This window comes from Nothobranchius furzeri, chromosome 14 (genome assembly GCF_043380555.1).
Source record: "Nothobranchius furzeri strain GRZ-AD chromosome 14, NfurGRZ-RIMD1, whole genome shotgun sequence".
Lineage (NCBI taxonomy): Eukaryota > Metazoa > Chordata > Actinopteri > Cyprinodontiformes > Nothobranchiidae > Nothobranchius > Nothobranchius furzeri.
Genome location: NC_091754.1, coordinates 2,487,614 through 2,511,776, shown reverse-complemented (window position 1 = coordinate 2,511,776; position 24,163 = coordinate 2,487,614). Strand labels below are relative to the sequence as shown.

The 24,163-nt window shown below is 42.8% G+C and overlaps 2 protein-coding genes across 5 annotated transcripts; one reads left to right on the top strand and one right to left on the bottom strand.

The window, feature by feature from the left end:
- Positions 1-1,780: 1,780 nt before the first annotated feature.
- Positions 1,781-9,228, bottom strand: agr1 (anterior gradient 1). Its single transcript, XM_070544373.1, has 9 exons — positions 9,133-9,228; positions 8,550-8,653; positions 7,982-8,118; positions 7,768-7,831; positions 7,561-7,613; positions 4,533-4,609; positions 3,999-4,062; positions 2,438-2,521; positions 1,781-2,008 (listed from the first exon to the last, which is right to left on the bottom strand). The coding sequence occupies exons 1-9, from the start codon at positions 9,226-9,228 to the stop codon at positions 1,959-1,961; spliced, it is 729 nt and encodes a 242-aa protein (XP_070400474.1). The 3' UTR covers positions 1,781-1,958.
- traf3ip1 (TNF receptor-associated factor 3 interacting protein 1) lies at positions 9,155-23,150 on the top strand. 4 transcript variants are annotated; one of them, XM_015965517.3, is made up of 16 exons: positions 9,155-9,450; positions 11,005-11,073; positions 11,696-11,857; positions 12,641-12,766; positions 12,871-13,227; positions 13,320-13,397; positions 13,551-13,574; positions 15,836-15,911; positions 16,165-16,185; positions 16,514-16,592; positions 17,861-17,947; positions 18,057-18,186; positions 18,258-18,291; positions 18,395-18,471; positions 22,449-22,666; positions 22,754-23,150. In XM_015965517.3, the coding sequence occupies exons 1-16, from the start codon at positions 9,328-9,330 to the stop codon at positions 22,917-22,919; spliced, it is 1,827 nt and encodes a 608-aa protein (XP_015821003.1). In that variant the 5' UTR covers positions 9,155-9,327; the 3' UTR covers positions 22,920-23,150. The 4 variants fall into 4 exon arrangements, with proteins under 4 accessions (XP_015821003.1, XP_054602452.1, XP_015821004.1 ...); XM_054746477.2 differs by having other exon boundaries at positions 16,514-16,637; XM_015965518.3 differs by lacking the exon at positions 13,551-13,574.
- The last annotated feature ends 1,013 nt before the right edge of the window (positions 23,151-24,163 follow it).

Sequence of the window (24,163 nt, the reverse complement as noted above, 5' to 3'; positions counted from 1 at the left end):
ATCCTTAGGGTGTTTTTGTTAAGGCATTGATCATAAAGACACAAGTCTGGGAAAAGTTACCCTGAACAGCTCTAATCACTTCAACACCAGGACACAGACACCCATCAGTCATCTGTTTTCTCTCTGGGTCTGCTTGAGCCTGTGCAGACTCACCATGTCTGTCTCCAGTGGGTCACCTGTCCAGCAGGGTCACATAATACTCACAATCACACAGGATGCATGTGTTTAGTCTGTGGGAGGGGAATACAAGGTCCTAGCCAGGAGTCGAACCGGACTACCATGCAGGAATCATGGGAGACAAAAGTCTGAACTCAAGTTTCTGCCAACTTGCAGCCCTGCTTGTTGAGAAATGGCTTTACTGATGCTAGGACTTATAAACAAAGAAGATCAAATGTGTTCCGAAATGTTTTACAAACTCCTGTAATAACTATTGCATTAACTCCACATGAGCAGTTCTCTTAAGGCAGCGGATGGAACAACTGAGGCACAAGCTGCACGCGTTAGAATAAATAAATAAAAAGTCAGCAGGTCCCATCTAAATACACTGAATTGTTTTCCTCTTCTTTTTTTTATGTACTGTCCTCCAAAATGTGTTTTCAAAACTGACATCTTCCTGACTCGTTTACCAGATACCGGAAAGGAAACTAACCACCAGGAGGTCTGTTTGTTGTTTATGGAGAATGAAGTTCGTAGCCACAGAACAGCAACACGATCCAGAGGAGGCCTTTAGATTAATTGGAAGTGATGCGCGTATTAATCACTAAGCATGTGTGCAGATGTTAATTATTCAAATAGTGAATTTTATGCTCCTTTATGCAAGGAAACTTACATCAACCTTTTTTTTGGTCATGCATACAAACTATTATCGTCCCCCCGACGCTGAAGTATTATTCACACTCTTGAAGAGTTGTGGCAGATTTTGGAGAAGTGAAGAAGATTTGGGAGTTAGATTTCAATCCCAGAGCTCTGACACAACGGTGCAAAGAACCCAGGGAGGGATCTGTCAGACCTGTGATGCAGGAGCAGAAAACACATTTGTTATGAACCCAGCAGTGCACGCCAATGAAACGTATTGGAAAAATCTCAAAAGCTCCTCAATCTCCAGAGGTCTAACTGGAAGACCGAGAACTAAAACAGAAAAGAGAAATACGCGTGGAGAAGAAGCAGAGGTGAACGCCTCACTCGTCTGATCAGGAGAAGGAAAGAAGCAGAGTGAATCATTGAATTTCTCACTCACATCTTTTTGTAGATGCAGAAGAAAATGATACTGAGGAATTAAACTTGCTGACCTATTTTACTTGTGCTTCTTTTTTTTTTTTAGGAATTTGAAGAGAAAAGTTTCGGGATACATCATGGCACAATTGAAAGTGTGAAATAAGTGGATTTTCTTTTTAATAGGAGCAAAAACTCCACATTAGATCAAGAAAACATTTAAAATGTATCACAGTGCAGCAACAAGCAGCATCTGGGATATTTGTGGGGACAGCATCTCTTGAACCATTAAAGTCTAATTTTTATCTTTAGGTAACATGTAATTACTGGTATTATAACCTGATCACTTGCAGTATTTTTTATTTTAATTATTTAAATTTGGATGAATAAATCAGATTTCTGCTAATAAATAAAAAATGGACATGCTACATCCTACTGCCCCCTAGTGGTGGAAATGTTTACAACTCAGAAATGTGGCTGAAAGATGAACAATTTCATCTGAATGATAAACAAGCAACTATTTAAAAGATTCTGCATTTAGGACCAGGAACTAAAGAACATAGCCTTGTTTCATATTTTAAAACAGATTTATTCGTGTTCAGTTACACAAAATGAACTTGTTTGGAAATCAGGATAATGTGGCGTAAACAGTTTTCCTGTTGGTTTTATTGAGGTCTGGAATAAATCCTGAAGGCTCGCGGCTGATGGTTGAGCCGTCGGATCCGTCCAGCCGGTGCAGAGCAGCGTCACAGTTCAGTGTGCATCAGGACTTTGGCTTTCTTCATGTTTTCAGACACTTTAATCAAAGAGAAGACAGAAAACTCTTAGCTGGCTGCAGTTTGTCCTTTTTACTCAGATTTAATCTGATATTTATATGTTGTCTTAAATTATACTGTAAATTGCATTGGCTTCTAATAAATTATAATAACATTTTAATTGTTTTTTTATTATTATTATTATTTGTTATGGTGTGGGTACTTAAAAATGTCAAGTTTGAAGGTTTAGTGTTTTCTTTCTGTCCTGATTCTGTTTTTCTGTTTTGTTTCGAAAGGGTTAGGAGATAAAACACATTCCCAGTGTTTCCCTCCAGTTTTCGGTGCTAAAATTGAATGAGGGACTTGTTTATTTTCTTCCATGTCCTCAGAATGTCTGACGAAGGTTAAAGGAGGTGGGATCAGTCTGTCTGAAGACAGCTGACTGGTTAGAGCAGCAAACGGTCACTCACAGAGCTCCAAGTCTCCAGACTCATAAGCGTAGAGGTTGTTGCTGTATCGTCCTGTAATGTCTGTCCGGACAGTCCTGGTTGGATCTGATGAGATGACACACATGATCAGCTGAAGACAGGTCCACAAGTCACAGACCTGCTTTTGGATTTGGCTAAATCAACAGAAACTTGGAGTTGTATGACGAATAAAACTTTTTTTAATCGAAACTGGAAAAGCAGACACCTGTGGTGATTCATGTTTTGTCTCATTAGCTGCTTTTTTATGTACTGTCAGTTTCTGTATTTAAGGCCTGCAACATGAATAAAAACAAAAAATCAGCTGCTGCACAATAAGATTTTGCTGAACAAATGAGGCAAATAGATGAAATTGGAAACATTAGAATGTGGTGCAAAAGTTCATTAATTTCACAAAATTAACTTCAAGGTGCAATATGAGGGAATACGGTAAAAATGACATCATGTGGTCAAATTTAGTTCACTGTTCCATAAGTTTCAGCTACGGATCAGATTCTAGGTGACGAGTCATACCCAGTGTGTTGATAAGTAGATAAATACATAGTCATATTTGGTGTTAGCACTCTTGGGTGTTTTACGGTAGGGAGAACTTACTACACTTATTACGGTAATAAGCCCTCGGCATTAGAAGTGTGGTTGCTTACCGTCTAGCTGTTAGCTTGCTGTTATAGTTATGAACGACTCATTAAAGGAAGTAAAACTCCACCATTGACTCATTAATCACTTCATGCACATTTCACTGTAATATCGAGCTGTCAGTAATAAAAAAAAGTAGCTTGAGATACTTTTATAGCCAACAATTTGCTTTTAATTCACCGTTAGCATTGTTAGCTCAACATTAGCCTCTAGCCTGATTCACTCAATAATAGAGTAAAACAAAAAGATGCCGTGGCATCTTAGGGGTACAAGAAATGCCTTCTGGGTCGCTCCTGTGTACTGGATCAACTTCTGTAAACATTTCTGGAGCTTTTTGCCTGCTGGTGTTGAAATGCAAATGCCTGAGCTGCAGCGTTAGCTCGTAGGAGACATGACAACCTCACACTCACTGATGGTAAACAGTAGCTATGTATGGATATTTAAATCTTTAATTGTTATAATTGTGATGATTATGGCTTACAGCTTATGCAAACCCCAAATTCAAAATCTCATACAACTAGAAATTGTGAAAAGGTTAAATATTCTAGAGTCAAAGTGTCACATTCTAATCAGCTAATGAATCCAGAGTGCCTGCAAAGGGTCCCTGAGCCTTCAGATGGTCTCTCAGTCTGAGCTGGATTACTGAAATAAATGGACTTTTGCACGAGATTCTTGTTTTTACAATTGTACCTGTATCATTCTTAATTCAGCTCACTGTAATTTGGAAGAAGCAATGACAATATTACAAAAATAATGAAACCTTTCCTGTTTCTTGTATGTTTACAATGTATACTAAAAGTAAATATTACAGCTCAAAGCATAAAACAACGTGAGTTTAGTGTGATAACAAAAATCTAGTTAAATCTGGTTAATTTTTTTCTCTTTTCTGATACAGAAACAATATTTTTACCAACAAACAAGATTCGGGGAACATAATACCCATCAGGAGCCATGTTTTTGTCCGTAGTCTCTTCCTGTAGAGAAATATCACATGTTTATATTAGGGAATTAAAGAGCAAGTCACCCCCAAATCAACTTTTTTTTGCTGATAAACTATGTAGATGAGTGTCTGTTGTGCTGAAGACACGTGTAGTCAGTAATTTGGCACTTTAGTGCATCTTAGTTAAAATGTATATTCTGTCAGTGTTGCGCTGTCTTCAGGTAAAAATTCTGCCATCACAATTGGCAAAGAGGTACACTATGATGTTAGCTGGTACATTATGATGTCACAATGTTGTGAGCCTGTGTGTGTGTATTTGTTAGAGGCTCCGCCCTCTCGGTCTGCCAGGCAACAGCATTTGTTGCATTTCTCAAACAGGAAGTGGGAGTGGAGTAAGAATCTGGTAGGGGGTGACTTGCTCTTTAAGTAAAGATGATTTTTATTTTCTATAATCTTTGCATGCTTTGAATATTTGGAGGCCAGGTAATAAAGATGCTTATTTACCACCAGGTTGAGCATGATGAAGTCCTCTTTAGCCATTTTCTGGATGCCCTTATCAGCAACAAACACCTTCTTCAGTGCTGTTAAAATAGTTTAGACGTTATTGTGTTTGTGCACGCCACGAAAACATTACTGGTACTTTTTATTTGCCCCAGAAAATTCTGAAAATGTTGCACACATTGTTCTCTGCAGACGTGAGTGTAGCAGGGTGATCGTTTGCAGCTGGGGGATGCTGCTCAACCAATCACCTGTTGAGGGCGCCCTGTTTTAAGGGCAGGGGTTTGTTCCCTCGGGGATCGCCTCTCACTAACCTTGGCGTTATAACCCAACCCTTACCCTAACCATAACCCTGAAACAAACAGAAAAATTGTGCCACACATAATATTTTCTACATTTATATTTATGCTAAACACACATTTTTGGTGACTGGGTGGTTAGGGTAAGGGTGAGGGTTATTTTTTGTGATTGGGTCGTTTCCACTTGCAGCTGGGTGCAAAAGAAACAGATCTCGAGGGGGGAACACATATCGACGTAACACCTGTTCCGCTTGACATCACCTCCTAGACTAGACTAGTGAGACTCCACTCGGGTCCAGGAGGACCACCTCTCCGGTGTCTCCAGCAGCAAGAACTTTCCAGCTGTTTAACTCTTCAATGTGTGTGGCGCGCATCTGAGCGAGACTGATTGCTCGTTTAAAATAAATTATTTAACTTTATTTTTATTTATTTTAGACAGCCTTCAACTCCTGGCTGGTGAACTAGCAGATTGTCCATCTTTTTATAACACGTTTAGCCAACTGCCTGCTTTTGTTTTTGACAGTTTCTTTCTTTTATTGCAGGCTGTTTGCTCCCAGTGGGGTACCATCGGCCTTGGTGGTGGGGAGTTTTCCACATATGTGTGTGTGTGTGTGTGTGTGTGCAGGGACGAAATTTTGATTTCAGAAGTGGGGGGGACACAGCAGGCTTGTACGGATTTGGGGTGGGGGGTGTTATGTAAATACCCCTTGACACGTCACGTGCCCATCTCAATAATTTTTCCATCCTCATATATATATATATATCAAAGTTAAAAAATGTACAACTCTATTATTATTTTTATTTATTATCATTATTGAAGTGCAGTTTTGGCTGTTGACAATGGATAGGCCATTGTATTTATTGTTTTGGGTCTTTTTTGTTGTTTTTGGTGCAACATTTTCTAACAGGGAGTGAGGTTCTTTTTTTATTCAATTTTTGTTTGTTATTTTTATTCATTTAGAAGTTCTGGTTCTGGACATTTCAATGTTAAATGAAGGTTTATTTGTTGCATTTTAAAGGGTGTACTTGCATTATTATGATATATTAACATTATATTAGTGGTTATTTTGGTCTAGATAATGTTGACAATATCGTTTATCATCAACAATTTGTTGGACAAAATATCGTCCAGCAAAATGTGTTACTTTCCCAGGCCTAGTCAAAAGTATAAAAATTATTTATACATAAACGGTCCCTCCTGAGATCTGGCCGTTTGTTCATTTGCTGTGTTAGAGGACATGCTGAACTAATGTTTTACACATGATCATCACCCTAACATTTGAGTGTATAAAAACATATTAAATATGTTTTTTCCCTTAAAAGTGTTTAAACAGTTGTTGCATTTCAACACACAAAAAATAAAAGGAAAAAATAAGATAAATCTAATGAAAAGTGTACATCTTTGACATTAAGCTCTAAAAATCTGTTGACGATGATGATACTGTTCATTTTTCAGAGCTTTTTAATGTGAACATATACATTGCAATAGATAAGTTTACAATAAAGTTAAATGATAAAAGTTTTGAAGTTACACTTCTACTACTACTACTACTAGTAATAATAATTATGATGATAATAGTAATAATAAAAATAATAATAATTATAATAATACGAATAAATTGTGTCTGAGGAGTCAGTTATGTGGAGGAGATGAGTTTGTAAAAGTTAGTTTTGAGTATGTTTGTGAAGGAGGAGGTCAGTCTGAGCTTAATGCAGCGGTGTCACATGTTCCAACTTACGTTTAGACTTTGAAAGAAGTCTCTTATATCCACTTTTCGTTTTCTTGACATGCTGCCGCCTGGCTGTGCCTAACTACCAAAGACTCACAAATGAACACTTATTCAAATGTTATGTAGTGGAAGCTGAGCTGAGCTCTGATATTACACAGCGTCTAGTTGACGATGTGACTCAGTACCGGTGTTCCCTAGCGGCTCCAAACTAGCAAAACAACGTGAGCACGTTCTGACTGTTTCCAACTTGAGTGACAGCAGCAACAGCCAATAATACGTTAGCAAGTATCAGCAGAGCCAATAGATTAGCTTTTGGGCGGGTCTAATAGTAAACCGGTTTCCGTTTCGGTCCTAGTGCTCAACTAAATCCATTTAATGGAGCGTAACATTGTTTTTGGACGGAAAAAAGTGCAGGGGACCAAAACTGCCTTTTGAAAAAGTGGGGGGGACATGTCCCACCCGTCCCCCCCCCCAAATTACGTCCCAGTGTGTGTGTGTTCCTTCACCATGCACCTCCTGGATGCAGGCCACTGTGACGGGTGACTTTAGTTTGGTTTGGTGAAAGATTCAGCCTGTTCAGGTTAATTCAGTCTTTTCTTTTTCTTTTATATTTTAATAAAAGCACATCTCCTGCCTGATCTGTAGAGTGGACCTGTGTCTTTATTTCCTGGGGTGTTACTCCCCAGGTGGTGTTGCAACTACAGCAACCCCGGATGCCACATGAGCAAACAAAACCCAGTTGTTTAAAGCCTGCATCAAACCGAGACGGAGATCTTCCCTGCTAGAGGTCGTTCTCATCGGCGTGTTGTAGGTGCTCACTGAGCTCACCAACAGGAAACCAGCTGAGTGATTAATGTGTACAGCTCTACTCCAGAGCACACATTCAGGAACATCTCACTCCCACTGAGGCCAAACCCACCACCTGGACGGGACGGCTCGTTCGAGGTGCTCGGAGAAAGATGGTTAGAAGATCAAATCAAACAAGAAGCAATGTAAGAGCGGTACCTTGACTGTGTGGGCAGCTGTCTAGATGATGGATGACCATCAATGGTTTCTGACTGGGAGAGTGAAACCACAGGGAAACAGCTCAGCATACTGATGGTTGTCAATAACGACTAAAGTACTGAGAACATGAGGCACCATGCATGGATTTCAACGATTGACTGATATTGCATAAAGAGGAGCTATAGCACAAAAGAAATGAACTCTTACCTTTTTGTCATTTCTTCTAGGCCCTCTTCATAACTTTTGACCCATTTGATATTATTCCCCCATCCTGAACAGAAAATACATTTAAACATGTCCTGTTTGCTTTTATTGCGCCCTTCACAAGCTGAATTCAAACTCAGGTTGTGTGCTGGGACTAAATCGGTCAATCTGACTGATGAATGATCAGAAACATGGAGGCTGAATGAGAGCGACCCACCTTTTGACAGAGATGGAGCCTTCTCCTTCTTCTTCTGTTCTTCTGCAGCGGCACAAGCGCCGATCAGCAGAGCAAACACAGCCCAGTGAAGCATCTCCTCGTCCTCTGGAGAACCAGACAGCTGAATAAGGCGTGCACTTTTAAAGCACAAAGCATTTTTTGAACTCTTACACCCGCAGAGCTCACTGAAGGGCTTCAGCTCTGAGTCACCAAACAAGTCTGACAGGCCGGCGCGATGATGCCGCGAAGGAAGCTTGTTTTATGTTACTATTATTTTTATATTTTATTTTATTATGGATGACATCATCACAGCTGTTTACTGTAATCAAAATAGGAATGAGTCTTAATGTATTAATGCAGCTTCTTATTTAATCTCAATCCAATGAACTATTGTACCTTTTTTTCTTTTTGAAAGAAACAGCATGTAACTTTGCAAGCCCTTACGTAGCATTAAATGGTTTAAGCATTACATTTCTATTCTGAAGAGCAGCGAACAACTTTCCAGCTGAAACTGAATCTGAATTTTCTGATTTTTGGCTACTGAAGTCACTCGTAGTGGATGTCTTACCTGTCCAGCGTGAAGCAGCAAGCGTCTGTTTGAGCTGTTCTTCTCACCTTACCTTTTGTCAGACTTTTAACCGAACTTGCCAAACGGGTAAAACAAGCATCCTGCTTTAAATGAAACACAAAGAAAGGTCTATGACTTATATGAGACATATTTGCATGCATGGGAAGTTTGGGCACACCTTCATACGATTTCATAATTCATACTTTCATAAATAAAATTCTTTGAAACACTGACTCTAAATGTAGTATTAGTGCTTGTTTAATAAATCCAGTTAGAAAATGCTTCATTAATCCCAGATGGAAATTAAGTGTTGTTGTGAATAAGGAAACAATAATAAAAACAATAAAATTTAGGTATCTATCTATCTATCTATCTATCTATCTATCTATCTATCTATCTATCTATCTATCTATCTATCTATCTATCTATCTATCTATCTATCTATCTATCATCTGTCTGTCTGTCTGTCGGCCTAATCTTTATTTATTTTTGTTCTTGTGAAGCACGTCGTGGTTTTTATCTGGAGATGCGCTGTATACACGATCGTTTTCCTTATTTCGTTTCTTTCTACATAGCTAGCTACCGTTGCTATGGACACAGAACACCTAGCAACCGAAAGCCTATGGCGCATGCGCAGCTTTCGTTCGCGGTGCACTGTGGGATTGTTGGATATTGACATAGCAACGGAGCCCCAGAGCCGCCTAGCATTCGTGTTTTAGACCAGTTTTCGCCCCTTTTCTAGCAGCTAAATTGTTCAGTTGGGATTTCATCTGCCGCCATGAACGCAGCGGTGGTGAAGAGGACTCAGGACACGCTGGGGAAAGTCATAAAGAAGCCGCCGTTAACGGAAAAACTGCTAAACAAACCGCCGTTTCGTTACCTTCACGACATCATCAGTGAGGTGAGACCGACTAAGGACAACAGTTACGTTTAAAGACATTTTATAAAGTTAAAAACTGTATATGAAGCCCTTGCGTGTGCTTTATTATCTGTGTCCATGAAAGGGATAGCTCTAACCGGACAACCCTCACCAGGAGCGAGTTAGCTTAACCGCAGCTGTTCAAAAGCGGTATCACTGCATTTCTCCTCTTCAGCACCCAGAGCGAACACGCGTTAAAGACAAGCAGCTGCTAACGTTCATTATTATGACTGTACATGTTTAGGTTGTACTTGCTTCACACCTGCTGCCGAGCAGCTGACCACAGCTGTCTTGTTGGATGCATAAGTTCTGCCTTTTTGTATTTAATGTACAGCAACATTTGATCGACATCTAGATGTTAGATGTTTACAAACGTAGGATTCACCAGTGTAAGTCGTAGGTCTGGATAAATATTAAAATTTGTATTTTATTTGTAGTATCAGCTCCAAATAATGACAGTGTAAATGTCAAAAAGTATTATTATTTCAATGATTGTCCCTTCTTAAGACAAAACTTACTCTTGTCTAAGTAGAAATGGCAGAACGAGGGTAAAACACAAAGGCAACATATTTTGTACATCAAACATTTTCCTGTTATCTTCTGGCAACTGACGTTTTCTGAATAAGGAAAATTTAGAATATTTAAGATTTTAAATAACCAAAAACCGGTTTAAAATACTATTTATTTGAATAATGTATCTACACAAGAATTAGAATCATAATATATTGTAGAGTGCAGTCTGTCGTACTGTTTGTGTTTGGGGCATCATTAGATGCTCTTATTTTGATGAGCCACTCTGCTGTTTTCCTGATTTATTTTTGACTGACGAGCATTTCCTAACTGAATGAGTATTTGTGCAGAAAAAGTGTGTTTTCATTATTTACCTAAATTATTTAGGTTATTATTCTTCCCATAACTGAGCATCTGTGTGTGTGATGTGTGTAGAACAATATGACGTCAGCTTCTTGTGTTAAACCCTTTTTCTGCTCATGTTTGTGTAAAAAATAAAATCGTACATTTGTGTTTGTGTACATGCTTAAGAAAGCAGAACGGGTATTCACAAACAGGATATATTAGCAAAATGTATATAACTGCATGAACTAAATAATACATAATATATAATGTAATTTTAAAAATATTTTCTTTAAAAGCATGTTTTTTTTACAATTAAACTCATATTTTAACTCTTTTCTTTAACAGATTAGAGACTAAATCTATTTTCTAAACAGAACTGAGATCTTATTCTCTCACCACACTGGTTGGATGGTTTTATGTTTCACTCTAGCTTTATTTATAATTAATTGAGGTTAGCATTCCTATAGCAATATTCTTTTATCTGACTAAAGGAATTCAGTTGTTTAAGACATACTTGATTGAAAATTAAAACATTTTGCAGCCATAAGTCTGCTTTAAGCTTGCTTCCATAAAATCAAAAACATTTTGTGTTAACTTGTATTAGAATGATGTAGGTTTTGCAGAAGCACCTATAATATTTGTATAATAACAGTAAACCTTTATTTTCCTCTTGACTCTAAGGTAATCAGGAGCACTGGTTTTTTGAAAGGCCTCTATGGAGAAAATGAAATGAAGTCAGATAGTGTAAAGGTAAGCTTACTCTTGCTATATTTACTTGATTTTTGACCTTTTTTTCCCCTGAAAAGACTAATTTGTTCAGGATTACCCCCGTGTGTTTTCACTGGGCAGCCTGAGTCACCAGATACGCCGTCTGGCAACACTGTGAGCTAGAAGATCTGGCAGGCAGAGACTGAGTGTTTGTCGAGGTGTCAGAATGCTAGTCTGCTATTTGCAAGGCGATCCTTGATTAGGACTGAATGAAAGAGAGCTACACCGAGTCTTCTCTGCTTACAAACGTAGCTGCACGCTGCCCGTTTCTTACTAGTGAGAGAAATGAGTTGTTAGTGTTGTGTTTTACATTTCCTCCCTCGAACAACGAGGTAACAAGCGGTTAAACCCAGTCACTCTGGGGGTAAGATTCATATTTCAGTTTCATCACTTCAGCTGTCAGGAGTGCAGAGAAGTCAGTTTGACCAACAAGTCCTCCTGGTCTTTGGTTTATCAGTTTACTGACCTGCTTTTGCACAAAACAAATGATGTCATCATTTCTTTTTGGTATGGAACCAATTTTATTTAGATTTTGCCTTTAATCAGTTTATATTTTAAATGTTTTTGTCTCGGTAACGGCTTTTTTCATTATATCTCATTCTAGGAAAAGGACTCAAAAATAACCTTTCTTCAGAAAGCGATAGATGTCGTGATGCTGGTGACCGGCGAGCCTCTGGCGGCCAAGCCCGCACGGATCGTTGCCGGCCATGAGCCGGAGAAAACCAACGAGCTGCTTCAGGCCATCGGCAAGTGCTGCCTCAATAAGGTCTGCATCACACACACACGCGCGCGCACACACACACGCACGCACACACACACACACACACACACACATGCACTCACACTCACACACACACACACACACACACACACACACACACACACACACACACGCGCGCGCACGCACACACACACACACACACACACACTCACACTCACACTCACACTCACACTCACACACACACACATGCACTCACACTCACACACACACACACACACACACATGCACTCACACTCACACACACGCACACACACACACTCACACTCACACACGTGCATATGCATGTGTACGCACTCACACAAAGACACAAAAAGTGTTTTTTATATTGTTTTTATGGGAATTCATTAAAATAAAACTCCATTTTTGTTTTTAACAAACATTTTTTCCACTCCTGGGAAATGTTTTCTTCTGCCTCAGGAGAACTCTGACACACCCTGGAGGTGGAGGTAATGAGCCACTTTCCTAGGGACCGTTGTAAACAGTTCCTGGTGCTTTAAATACATTCTCACTGCAGCGTATGCAGCGAGAATCAGAATATTTGTGTAGAGCACTGAAGGTTGTAGCATCATTTTCTTTTTTTAGGCCATAAGTGTGAAAAAGGCAAAAACACACAAGCTAAAACAAGTGCGTGTACAGATGACGTAAGAGGGGATGAATAAGAATACATTTAAAATGTGTGTTATTTGTGAAATGTTGCCTTTCAACTTAAAAACACGATGAGGTTTTTTCCATCCTCCGCTTTGAGGATCTTTACTGTTTGGTCTGCAGTTGTCCAGTGATGAAGCAGTGAAGCGAGTGCTGGCAGGAGACAAGGTGGACTTAAAAACCAGAGCCAGCACGTCCAAGTCTCAGAGTAACGACAGGGAGGGACGCAAACACACACAGAATGATGAGGTGAGTAAAAAGACTTTTCTATACTTTTCCAATAAAAAGTTATGTTTCACATATCTATCCTCATGATCGGGTCCCCGTCCTTACTTTGGTTTATATAATATCAGGAAAAGAAAAAGGCAACCGAGCGCAGCAGCAGCGAGGACCAGAAGGACGCCGAGCGGCCCCAAAAGCCAGAGAGTCAACGCAGAGATGAGAATAAAGAGCACCAACGGGACCGTAGGCGCTCCGACAGGAATCACCGCGGTGAGCAGCAGCATCCCGCCAAAGGCCACGACAAGAGCAGGGACCGGGAGCAGGACAAAGGACACGCCCGGGACAGGCACAAGGAGAAAGACCGCGACAGGGATCGAGGCAGAGACGATCAGACAATCAGAGAGAGAGAATCTCACAGAGACAAACACAGAGAGCGGCAGAAAGACCAGGAAGAGAGAAACCCAAGTGACGAGAGTAGAAACGACAAAGTATGATGCTTCACTCCACTTCTGTCCTAAATCTGAGCACTGATCACTCACACAAAGTTTGTTTGTTTGTTTGTTTGTTTGTTTGTGTTCAGACCAGAGAGGCAGACAAACTGCTGCAGAAACTCGGTCCTGAAGAGCAGAGCAACAAATCAGCCACCACAGAGCCAGTGGTGAGTCTGCGTTGGGTTTTACGTCTGCTTCTGTACGCACCTGTTAGTAAAAGGCCTTCGGGGGGATTCAGAGCGTTTCTGTGGTGTTAGATGTGTCCGAGTTTTTACTGTGATTCCTGAAAGCCACACATCTGTGTTTTTTTGTCTGTTTAGCCCTCAGAGGTAGAAGAGAATCAGGTGAGAATGTAACCAGCGGTGTGTAATCCTAACCCTAATCTGGCGATGAGATAAATATCACAATACAGACGATACGTCGTGACACTAAAACCCCGATTAGACTGAAATTCATTGGAAAACTCAGATCAGACTCTTCCAGTATTATAACAGTATGATTGTGAGATCTCGTTGTTCCGTCAGAGTGGAGGCGGTGGAAGCTGCTGCCACCTTGCAGTCGGAGTTTGAATTGCACCGCACAAAAATACAGGTCCTTCAAAAAAAATCTGCATATTGTGATAAAGTTCATTATTGTCTGTAATGTACTGATAAACATTAGACTTTCATATATATTAGATTCATTACACACAACTGAAGTAGTTCAAGCCTTTTACTGTTTCTAATATTGATGATTTTGGCGTACAGCTCATGAAAACCCAAAATTCCTGTCTCTAAAAATTAGCATATCATGAAAAGGTTTTCTAAACGAGCTATTAACCTAATCATCTGAATCCACTAATTAACTCTAAACACCTGCAAAAGATTCCTGAGGCTTTTAAAAACTCCCAGCCTGGTTCCTTACTCAAAACCACAATCATGGGTAAGACTGCCGACCTGACTGCTGTCCACAAGGCCATCATTGACACCCTCAAGCAAGAGGGTAAGACACAGAAAGACATTTCTGAGTGAATAGGCTGTTCCCAGAGTGCTGCATCAAGGCACCTCAGTGGGAAGTCTGTGGGAAGGAACAAGTGTGGCAGAAAGCGCTGCACAACGAGAAGAGGTGACCGGACCCTGAGGAAGATTGTGGAGAAGGACCGATTCCAGACCTTGGGGGACCTGCGGAGGCAGTGGACTGAGTCTGGAGTAGAAACATCCAGAGCCACCGTGTACAGGCGTGTGCAGGAAATGGGCTACAGGTGCCGCATTCCCCAGGTCAAGCCACCTTTGAACCAGAAACCGTGGCAGAAGCGCCTGACCTGGGCTACAGAGAAGCAGCGCTGGACTGTTGCTCAGTGGTCCAAAGTACTTTTTACAGATGAAAGCAAATTTTGATGTCATTCAGAAATCAAGGTGCCAGAGTCTGGAGGAAGACTGGGCAGAGGGAAATGCCAACATGCCTGAAGTCCAGTGTCAAGTACCCACAGTCAGTGATGGTCTGGGGTGCCATGTCAGCTGCTGGTGTTGGTCCACTGTGTTTTATCAAGGGCAGGGTCCATGCAGCTAGCTATCAGGAGATTTTGGAGCACTTCATGCTTCCATCTGCTGAAAAGCTTTATGGAGATGAAGATTTCATTTTTCAGCACGACCTGGCACCTGCTCACAGTGCCAACACCACTGCTAAAGGGTTTACTGACCATGGTATGACCTGAACCCCGTAGAGAATCTGTGGGATATTGTGAAGAGAAAGTTGAGAGACGCCAGACCCAACACTCTGGATGAGCTTAAGGCCGCTATCGAAGCATCCTGGGCCTCCATAACACCTCAGCAGTGCCACAGGCTGATCGCCTCCATGCCACGCCGCATTGAAGCAGTCATTTCTGCTAAAGGATTCCCGACCAAGTACTGAGTGCATAACTGAACATAATTATTTGAAGGTTGACTTTTTTGTATTAAAATCACTTTTTTTTATTGGTCGGATGAAATATGCAAATTTTTAGAGATAGCAAATTTGGGTTTTCATGAGCTGTACGCCAAAATCATCAATATTAGAAACAGTAAAAGGCTTGAACTACTTCAGTTGTGTGTAATGAATCTAATATATATGAAAGTCTAATGTTTATCAGTACATTACAGACAATAATGAACTTTATCACAATATGCTAATTTATTGAGAAGGACCTGTTCAGTAAATGTTTGTAAATTCTCTAAAGAAAATGGGTACGCTGCTTTTAAATATCGATTCACAAACACTGCATATTGTGATATTTCTGTGTGTTGCTATTTTCTTACATCCCCAAACTTAACAGTAACTAAGAGTGGAGAGGAATCAGCGAAGCTTTTCTTCATGTCCTCTTGTTCTGAATGATCTAACGGGATCAGTGAGGTTAACAAACACAACAAATGATGTCATTAATGATGATCCGTTCTTTCCATGTCTGGTTTTCCTGTTTTTAGACACCTCATGGTTCCACCTTTCATCCTTTTTTGGGTGGTTTTGTATGTTGTTAGTTTTCTGCTGCTGTCCTAGCTGGAGGCCGTGCGTCGTGATGAAATACGACACACGCTGCCTAAAGCAGGACAGGCTATGATCAAAAATAATTCTGTCGGTTCTTGTTTTTCAGTTTGAAAATCCAACCAGAATACCTCGGCCATCGTCTGCCAAAGGGCAGAGGAGGAGGCCCAAGATCGGAGGTCAAGGTAATTCCTAACACCTTCCCACACTTGAAACGTTGTTTTAAAGATGCCTTCCTGGAAACTGAACACGGTTAAGTCTGTGTTTTCCTTCTACTGTTGGAGTCATGGACTTCTTCCTTTAATGGCGTCCCCGTGTGTCGGCACAAGCTTCGTGAATCTGATCAGAATAAACTGTTAATGAATCTTCTCTTCATGCTTCAGATTTGAGATGCTGCGTTACTTTGTGACAACGTTCTCTCTTTATTTCTCTCTACAGACGACTCCGACAGCGAAGGAGGTAAACGTCTTCCGTCACTTTTGGACACCAGAACATTTATAGCTTGCAGCTGTCGGCTAGATCTCCCTAAAGAAGCCTTAATTTAAAAGGATTTGTTCTGTTTGTGACACCAAAACGTGGCTGAGTGATGACATCACAGTGGCTGAGTGATGACATCACAGTGGCTGAGTGATGACATCACAGTGGCTGAGTGATGACATCACAGTGGCTGAGTGATGACATCACAGTGGCTGAGTGATGACATCACAGTGGCTGAGTGATGACATCACAGGACTGTTTGAGGTTAACACCAGTAAAAGAAAAGTGCTAAGAAGTTTGTGATCCACAGATGGAGACGTTCATGTAGCCCAGAAAGACGTTCCTCAGGAGAACGGTGGTTCCTCGGCTCAGCTGGATGCGGTCTCCAGGTGTGTGGGGTCAGCACCTGTTACTGTACCTGTCTGGAGACCAAGGTTGTTTCTGATGTCATTAGAAATAATTATGTTGTAGTCATGACTTTGCACTCTGTTGCCCTTTATTGTTATTATAGAAAACTGACTTTCCCTGATCCTGCTGCTTTTTACAGTTTGGATAAAAAACTAAAAACGTCTTCTTCTGACTGGTCGGTAATGATCGGACCGCTTAGGCTGCTGGTCGTCCTGCGCAGCATTATTCTCCTATTTGTGTTATGTTGGGTCCACTTTTGATCAAAACTGATAAATTACCAGCATTTCCCACTATTAGATTAATAAAAATAAATAAATCTTCATCAAAACAGAGCAACTCTGCTTTTATGTTGATAGCAGGTTAGCTAATTAGCATTTTGAGGGATCGTGAAAAGTGAAACTCCAGCACACACAGCACATTTTACAGGTTACACACAATTATTTCAATGAACAGACAATTTCATATTCTTTCATTAGTATCCCCGATGTGAAACTCTACAGTTATTAGATTTCTCCTCTGAAGTTCGGACGGTTTACGACGCAGTGCATTATGGGAAACTGCTGTCCCGAGTCCGCAGAAGGATGCATTGATGCATTCTCTATACAGGGGAGGGTGCACAAACATACCTGGGAACTCTGCGCGCCCTCGCCATGATGCGTTAGGATTGGAGCCGTCCTTGAGCTGTCACTGATGATGCGAGTACACAAGTACAGACAAGTATGCAGAACAAGTACAGACAAGTATGCATAACGAGAAACGGCCATGGACTCACGGCTAGTTTAAGCTAACCGTTAGCATTAGCAACTCCACCACATAACAAAACTCCTCCAGGCTTGTGTTATTTGTGGAGATAAAACATCAACTCTCAGAGCAGTCGGTGGTAGAGTCGTGTTGCTGTTAGCCAATCAGAGGAGAGATGTCCAAATATCAGGAAATAAGACTCCAAAGGCCGCTGTCTGAAGCTCAGCTGTGATGTTGGTCACTCGTAGGTCCTAGAAGTGGTCCGCCGGTATATTTTCCCCCAGAGAACGGCTTACAAGGCATTCATTCCTACTAGAGACCACTGCAGATGTATAGATTAAACAAGTGAACCACTCCTTTAAAGCCGTGCAGTGTGGCTGTTAAAAACCCACGCATCTGGTAAACCTGACCCCTAACAGTGTTCTAGATAAACTGGGGAGGTAATGGGTAGTAAAACGTATTTAGCAGCTGTTAGATGGCGTTCATGTGTTCTCCCTCGGTTCTCCAGACAAGCAGCACGTCCGAGCAGCGCACGCCCCGCACCTCGTCGGGTCAAGAGACAGGAGAGCCACACAGACGTGACCCCGACCGAGAGGTGACATCATCATTCGTTTAGTAAAAGTCCGGCCTGAGTGAGAGTGATTATAAACCGGTTGGTGCAGCGAGTCTGCCAAGTTTCACCGAGAACTTTCTTCTTTTTTAAGGTTATCAAGTGCCAAGACCCCGGCCCCCGTCATCATGGACGGGAAGGCACTGTCGGAGGATGAGGAAGATGAAGACGAACAGTTCCTGGTGGAGGAAGCAGTCCCCCTACCCTCAGATGTTCCTGTAACAGTAAGTGACGCCGATGGGATCAGGGATGATGGGATAAAAATAGTTTTGATCTTGTTTCATCTCCACTGCAGGAACCTGCGCGGGAACTGGACCGTGAGAACCACGGTGAACACAAACACGTCTTCTTACTTTCTCCTTCTTTGTCTATCCTGGTGAACGGTTCCTGGCTGCTCGTAGGAAAACATCTTTACTGTGTTTCCTGTCGCAGGTGGACTCGTGAAGAAGATCCTCGAGACCCAGAAAAACTATGAACCATCAGAGTCTTCCTCTAAACCAGCAGAAAAGGTAAGGGATGAGTGGTTTAGTCCACTAGAGGGCAGCGCTGGCTAACACCAGGCTTGGTGCCGGTGACCCAAGGCCAGGTGTGGAAGTTTGATCCCAGGGAGCACTTTACCCCAGCCCCGCTGCCACGCTGGCTTTTATCACAAGAAAGATGTAAACAGACGGAGTGGAGACGTGTAATTACAGCCTCCAAACCACAAGAATGTCCCTTTTCACCGGAGCTGAGGGCCGAATAACCAGACAAGCATGCATGGCCCCTAATGGACCACACGCAATTAATACGTACATCTAGATGTCTGGGGCAGAACACGCTCGCTTTTCACCGCTTGCTCAACACATTTGAGGCGTTTTTAAGTTTCTGCACAATTAGGAAAACATGGGAACATGTTTCTGGATCTTTGATTTATTTATTTAACCTTCTCTACTCTAATGCAGCTTTTTATTTACATCTGATCAGCTTTTGTTTTTATGTAACAACAGATCAGATCTTATTGATGAAGACGGTGTATGGGTTCCTCTCTTGAAGCCAGAGAGAGAACTCTCATCAGTATTTGGACGTGAAACCGTTCCCAGTTTGGTCTGAACTCTTTGGTGTGAGGTGGCATGTGCCGTCTGCTTTGGGTGGTCCCGCCGCTGAAGCGTGATCTCCCCATCATCCCATCCTCGCTGACCACCCTGACTGTGATGGAGGCGCTGTTTTGGACCGTCACTCATGCAGAGAGGCCCCTGATCTGTTTGGTCCTACATGCTGCCTCAGACACCTTCCCGCACTCCAGCCTGGAGCTGTGGAAGCGTTTGACCTGCAGGAAGCCGTCGTCAGGACGGCTCCTCTGCTCCAGCGCGGTGTTAGATGTTGCCTCTGAAGGTGAAACCGCCTCGACACAAGTGTTCAAAAAGCTGAACTCTTTGAGTAACACGAGCGCAGCCTTGTAGAGATTATCCTAATTCTCCTCATGCAGCCTCCTGGCTCTTCCAGGCCTCCACACCTTCGTTTCAGGCTCTGTAGGTGCAGCAGGTATCTGCTCCCCCTACCCCGGATCGCTGGCCTCGCCGCGTCAGCTCTATACAGAACTACAATCACTTCCTTCCTGACATTAAAGCGTGGCAAGGTCAGCTTAATGGAGCTCTCTCTCCATCTTTTCTTGTAATCACAGTGAAATGTTGAAAATGTTGATCTTCCCTTTGGTTTGGTGTGACCCGCGTCTGTATTTACAGAATAAGTCACAAAAACTCTGATTTGCTGGTCTAATCGGGACGAGAGGAGCCGGCCTTTGGAGCAGGGCGTGTGTTTATTTAGACTATTTCTGTTCTTTGTCAGGAAGAAACCCTCTCAGGAGATATTTGAACAGTTGCGTGACTTCACGTTGCCGTGACCGGCGTTCTGGTGTGTGTTTCTGAGGGCGACCCTCCTCGTGACCCTCACCAGCCGTGTATATTATTCCAGGATCCTTCTCCTTTTATTTAGACAGAATCTGCTTTTTGCAACAGCTGCGTTTTTATAGGAATTTCTTGTGTACTCCTTTTTTTTGCCCCATCGAATTAGCCCAGATGAAGGTCTGTAGCGTATAAATAAACGCCGCGGCGCACAAATGGACGGCTGTTGAGTGAGCGCCACGCAGGAGAATGGCCAGAATACTCTCTGCAGGATAGTCGAGAAAATAAATACCCGTCTCTGCAGACCTGTGTCCTCATCAGCATCCCGGGTTTCTGCGTGGAAACAAGGAATCGACCCGCTGACACTGTCATATTTCTTCTGTGGAGGTCACGTTAGCTTGTCGGAGGATTTGTTCACCTGAACGTTTTTTATTTCATCTTACAGCAGATTTTTGTCATTCAGCCCATAAAAACGTGCTTTTTCACTTCAGACCCCGGGGTGGTGACCTCCCCCATGTCCCCCCGGGGCCACCGTGACCTTACAACAACATCCTGTAACCCCAGAGCTCCTCTCCACACTTCACTGACTCTCAGCTATTTTTATTATCCAGTTAGCCATTTTATTAAAAAAATAAAAATAGCAGGAAGGCCCATAAACAATGTGCAGAGCCGGTTTTATTTTGTGCTCTGCTTTCTGGTTTACCTCCAACTGGCCTTCTTCAGGAACACCCTGTAAAATCTCCCGAGCTGAACGTTCGTTAGAGACCAAGTCTGGTAGCCAGAACGGTCCAGGTCATTAGATTTGGTCTGTAGAGGAGCCAAACAAACGCTGTTGTTTACATTAGTCAGAAAAGCTTCAGCGTCTTTTATTCATGAACAGAATCGGCTGTTGCTGAAGCTTTCTTTAACACACTTCCCACTTCCTTCATATTCAATCCTCTAAATTAATAGTTTTAATCAATAAAAACGGTGAAAACCGACGTGTGAAGGAAGCTCGTGTCCTGAACGTTGTTTCCTCGTTAATGATGCCCTAAAGGTTGCCGTAGCATCAACTCTCTCTGCTCTGTCACCATTTTTCTTGTCAAAAAATACTTTGAAGAACGTTTTTCTTTTTTCCCTGAAAAATCCCCAAAAGCACACCATAAATCACATCTCAGGACAAACTTCCTAATGAAGGAAATTAGGCATGTGATGATGAGGAGGGGGAGGGGCTTGTGGTGGTTTATGGCTTTGAAAATAGACGTGGGAGAACATTGATGTTGGGCCAGTTTGTAGGAAATAGAGATCTTTGCCTTTTTTACCTTCTGGTACCAAAACGGAGGGTGCACAGGTTGCTTGTGCCCCCGACAGAGACCTCCGTAGGGCTGTGATTTATATTTACCAAGACAGAGTACGTACCAGCAAGGGGTCGTATTTTCACACCGAGTTTCTCATCCATCAGAGACGGAGGGGCGATGAAGCCGTGAGTCCTGTCTGGGCCATGTAGACCACAACCGCAGCACGGTGGAATGAGCCGTAGAGTATTTGTGTAGCTGCAGGGTGGAAAGCCACCCACCTAGTTGGGGGACCGGCGGGCCGAGGCGTTTCAGTGCTCACACCCTCCGAAAACAGAGCCAGGCTGTCAGAAGCGTGCACACTCACTGTCCCGAGGAGGAATGGAAGCAAACGCTAATGTCTGATGTCACTTCTACGGTGCGGTCTCGACTAGTCATGCCTGTCGAGACTGCTGGTTTAATTGAGGCGATGGCTCGATAACGCCCCGGCAGCGTCTTTGACATGCTTTGTTTTTTTAAGGGGGGTGGGGGCAAGTGTAGATTCTGCTGCCTCGCCAGGACAGGTGTAGCCACACGTGGAGCCGAGCGCTGCGATCTGGGCTCAGGGTTGAGCTTGAAACGAGGCGACGGTGTGGTGGTTGTTACTCAACCCCCCCTGCCACAGCCTGTTACCAAGATAAACAGAGACTGGGATTGGGGGGGGGGGTCACTGTATGCTTCGTCCTATTCTCAGGTGGGTGTTTGTCAGTAAGTGTGTGTAGTTTTAGGGCTACGACACACACACACACACACACACACACACACAGGCCTGGCGAGATCCAGCTGAGCAAACATCCTTGGGTTTGAGTTCCTTCCCCTCCCTTTGACCGTGGCCGGGCCGAGCGGCTAACGCGGCCCCCGCTGGAAACCTTCAACAGCCAGTCCTCCGGCATTAGCCCTCCGCCCGTTTGATCTTTGTATCCCCAGCTAGCCAATCCTTAGTAAGCCTTTTAGCCTCGAAATCCTAAACCGCAGAAGCCGGGGCAGCTCCGGTTCGGAGTCCTGGCTGGCACAGACAGAATTCCCAGAGAGAGTTTACGTTCTGGTCTGCGGCAACAGCAGTCTGTCTGATTGGTTCTCTAACGACATCATGTGAGAGAAACTGGAAGCTTTTGGGGTTTACTGTGCTGTCTGGTGGGTTTCTGTACCCCCGGTGCGTACTTATCCTGGTGTGCTGTTAAAGGCTTACCAAGTCCAGCTCTTCACTGAGCTCCCTAAACACCAACATTCAGACTGTAATTCACCACCGCGTCGTTGTTTCACCCCCGTGTCTTCTCCACCATCTTTTCTCAGAGCCTGGTGTCGGAGGCAGCGCTGAATAAAGAGCGCGAGGCGGTGAAGAACGAGGTGAAGCGTCTGAGCTCGTTCATCCAGGGGGTGTGCAGCAGGTCCCAGATGCTGGGTAAGATCGTGGACTACATTCAGGAGGACGTGGACGCCGTTCAGACAGAGCTGCACACCTGGCGTCGGGAGAACAGGGAGCACGCTCAGGCGCTGCTGCAGGAGCAAAGGTTGGGCTCAGTTTCACTCCGAGTCAACTTTACGTTTCTGCTTCACTTACCCCCACGTTTGTTTGTCTTCTCCTGCTCGTACGTCAGAGCCACGGACCAAACGTTGGAGACTCTTAAAGCCAGCCTCACGGAGCTGGAGCAGCAGATCAAGGACCAGCAGGACAAGATTTGTGCTGTGAAGTCCAACATTATGAAGAATGAAGAGAAGATCCAGAAGATTGTGACCGGGATCAGGTTCTCCTCCAGGTCCTGAGAGAGATGTAAAAGAACACTTCTGAATGCTCGGCGTGAGACGCTTGCTGTTATGAACGTCCAGAAGGTCGTGAAGATGGAAACCAGGCCCCGTTGGCTTGGCCGAGTGTGTCCAGCACTCGAGAAACGTTCCACACCCACGTTCCGGGATTAAAACACCAACGTTTACACCTGAGGGTGATCAGCCCTGATGATGAGGGAGTCCACTCGTTTCCACTGTTAGCAACGCTTTTCTAACGCTTGTGCCTTTTGTGATGAGTGGGTTAGCCGCTCATGACGCCAAGCTCAGGTAACGGCACACCTGTTGGAATGTTGACACGTCTGTCAGGTTTCAGACGGAGCGTTGTGCTTTTTCTGTTTCCCCCAACTTTGAACATGGTGAATAACCTCCTCTGCTCCCGAAGCACTGCTGCACTTTGATGACAGAGATGATGGCGTCGCTGTCTGACCCAAACTAACACAAAGACGTCCTGACTGAAGGCATCTTAAAGCTCTTCCTTTATACTGGAAGCTTTTTCAACTTTTTGACCAAATAGAAGTTTATTTATGATTTTATAAAAGACAAAAGATTGTATTTTACCAGCTTTTGCAGTTGTATGAAACGCCCTTGATGAATTTAGCCAACAGGAATATAAACAAATCGAGACTCGTTTGTTTCCTGACCCAGTTCTGGTTCCGGCTTTAGTTACAGACCTGCTTTCACACATGGAATAACTCATCACCAGAAAACACGAATCATCTATTTTACTACGTGCATGATTTATGTGCACACATGCACGGATGCAGATCGACCTCCAGGATGTCGCAATTAAAATATTTACTAAACACGGTCAAAACAAAATCCTCAGTGAACGGATGAGTGTGAATTCAATTCAATTCAATTCAATTCAAAAATACTTTATTAATCCCAGAGGGAAATTGATTAATATAATTGAATAATAATAATACTAATAATTATAGTATATAAAGGGCAAAAAGACCTTTTGAATCATGTGCTTTAGATGCTAAAATGTGCGCAGAAATGACTGAGCAGCTGTTTTTAGAGCAGAATCTGCTAACGTGAGATTCTGTTTGGGTGTTTTAATGTGAGGACAATAATTTTGCATAACTAGTTTTTAATAAAAGAACAAAAATAAAGGATGTGTAACAAACTACAGCCCTCCAAAGCTGCAGTCGAACTGCAATAAAATGTGACGTTTTTCATTTTCGTTTCAGTATTTTAGGTTCGTCTGAATGGTGGTAGAA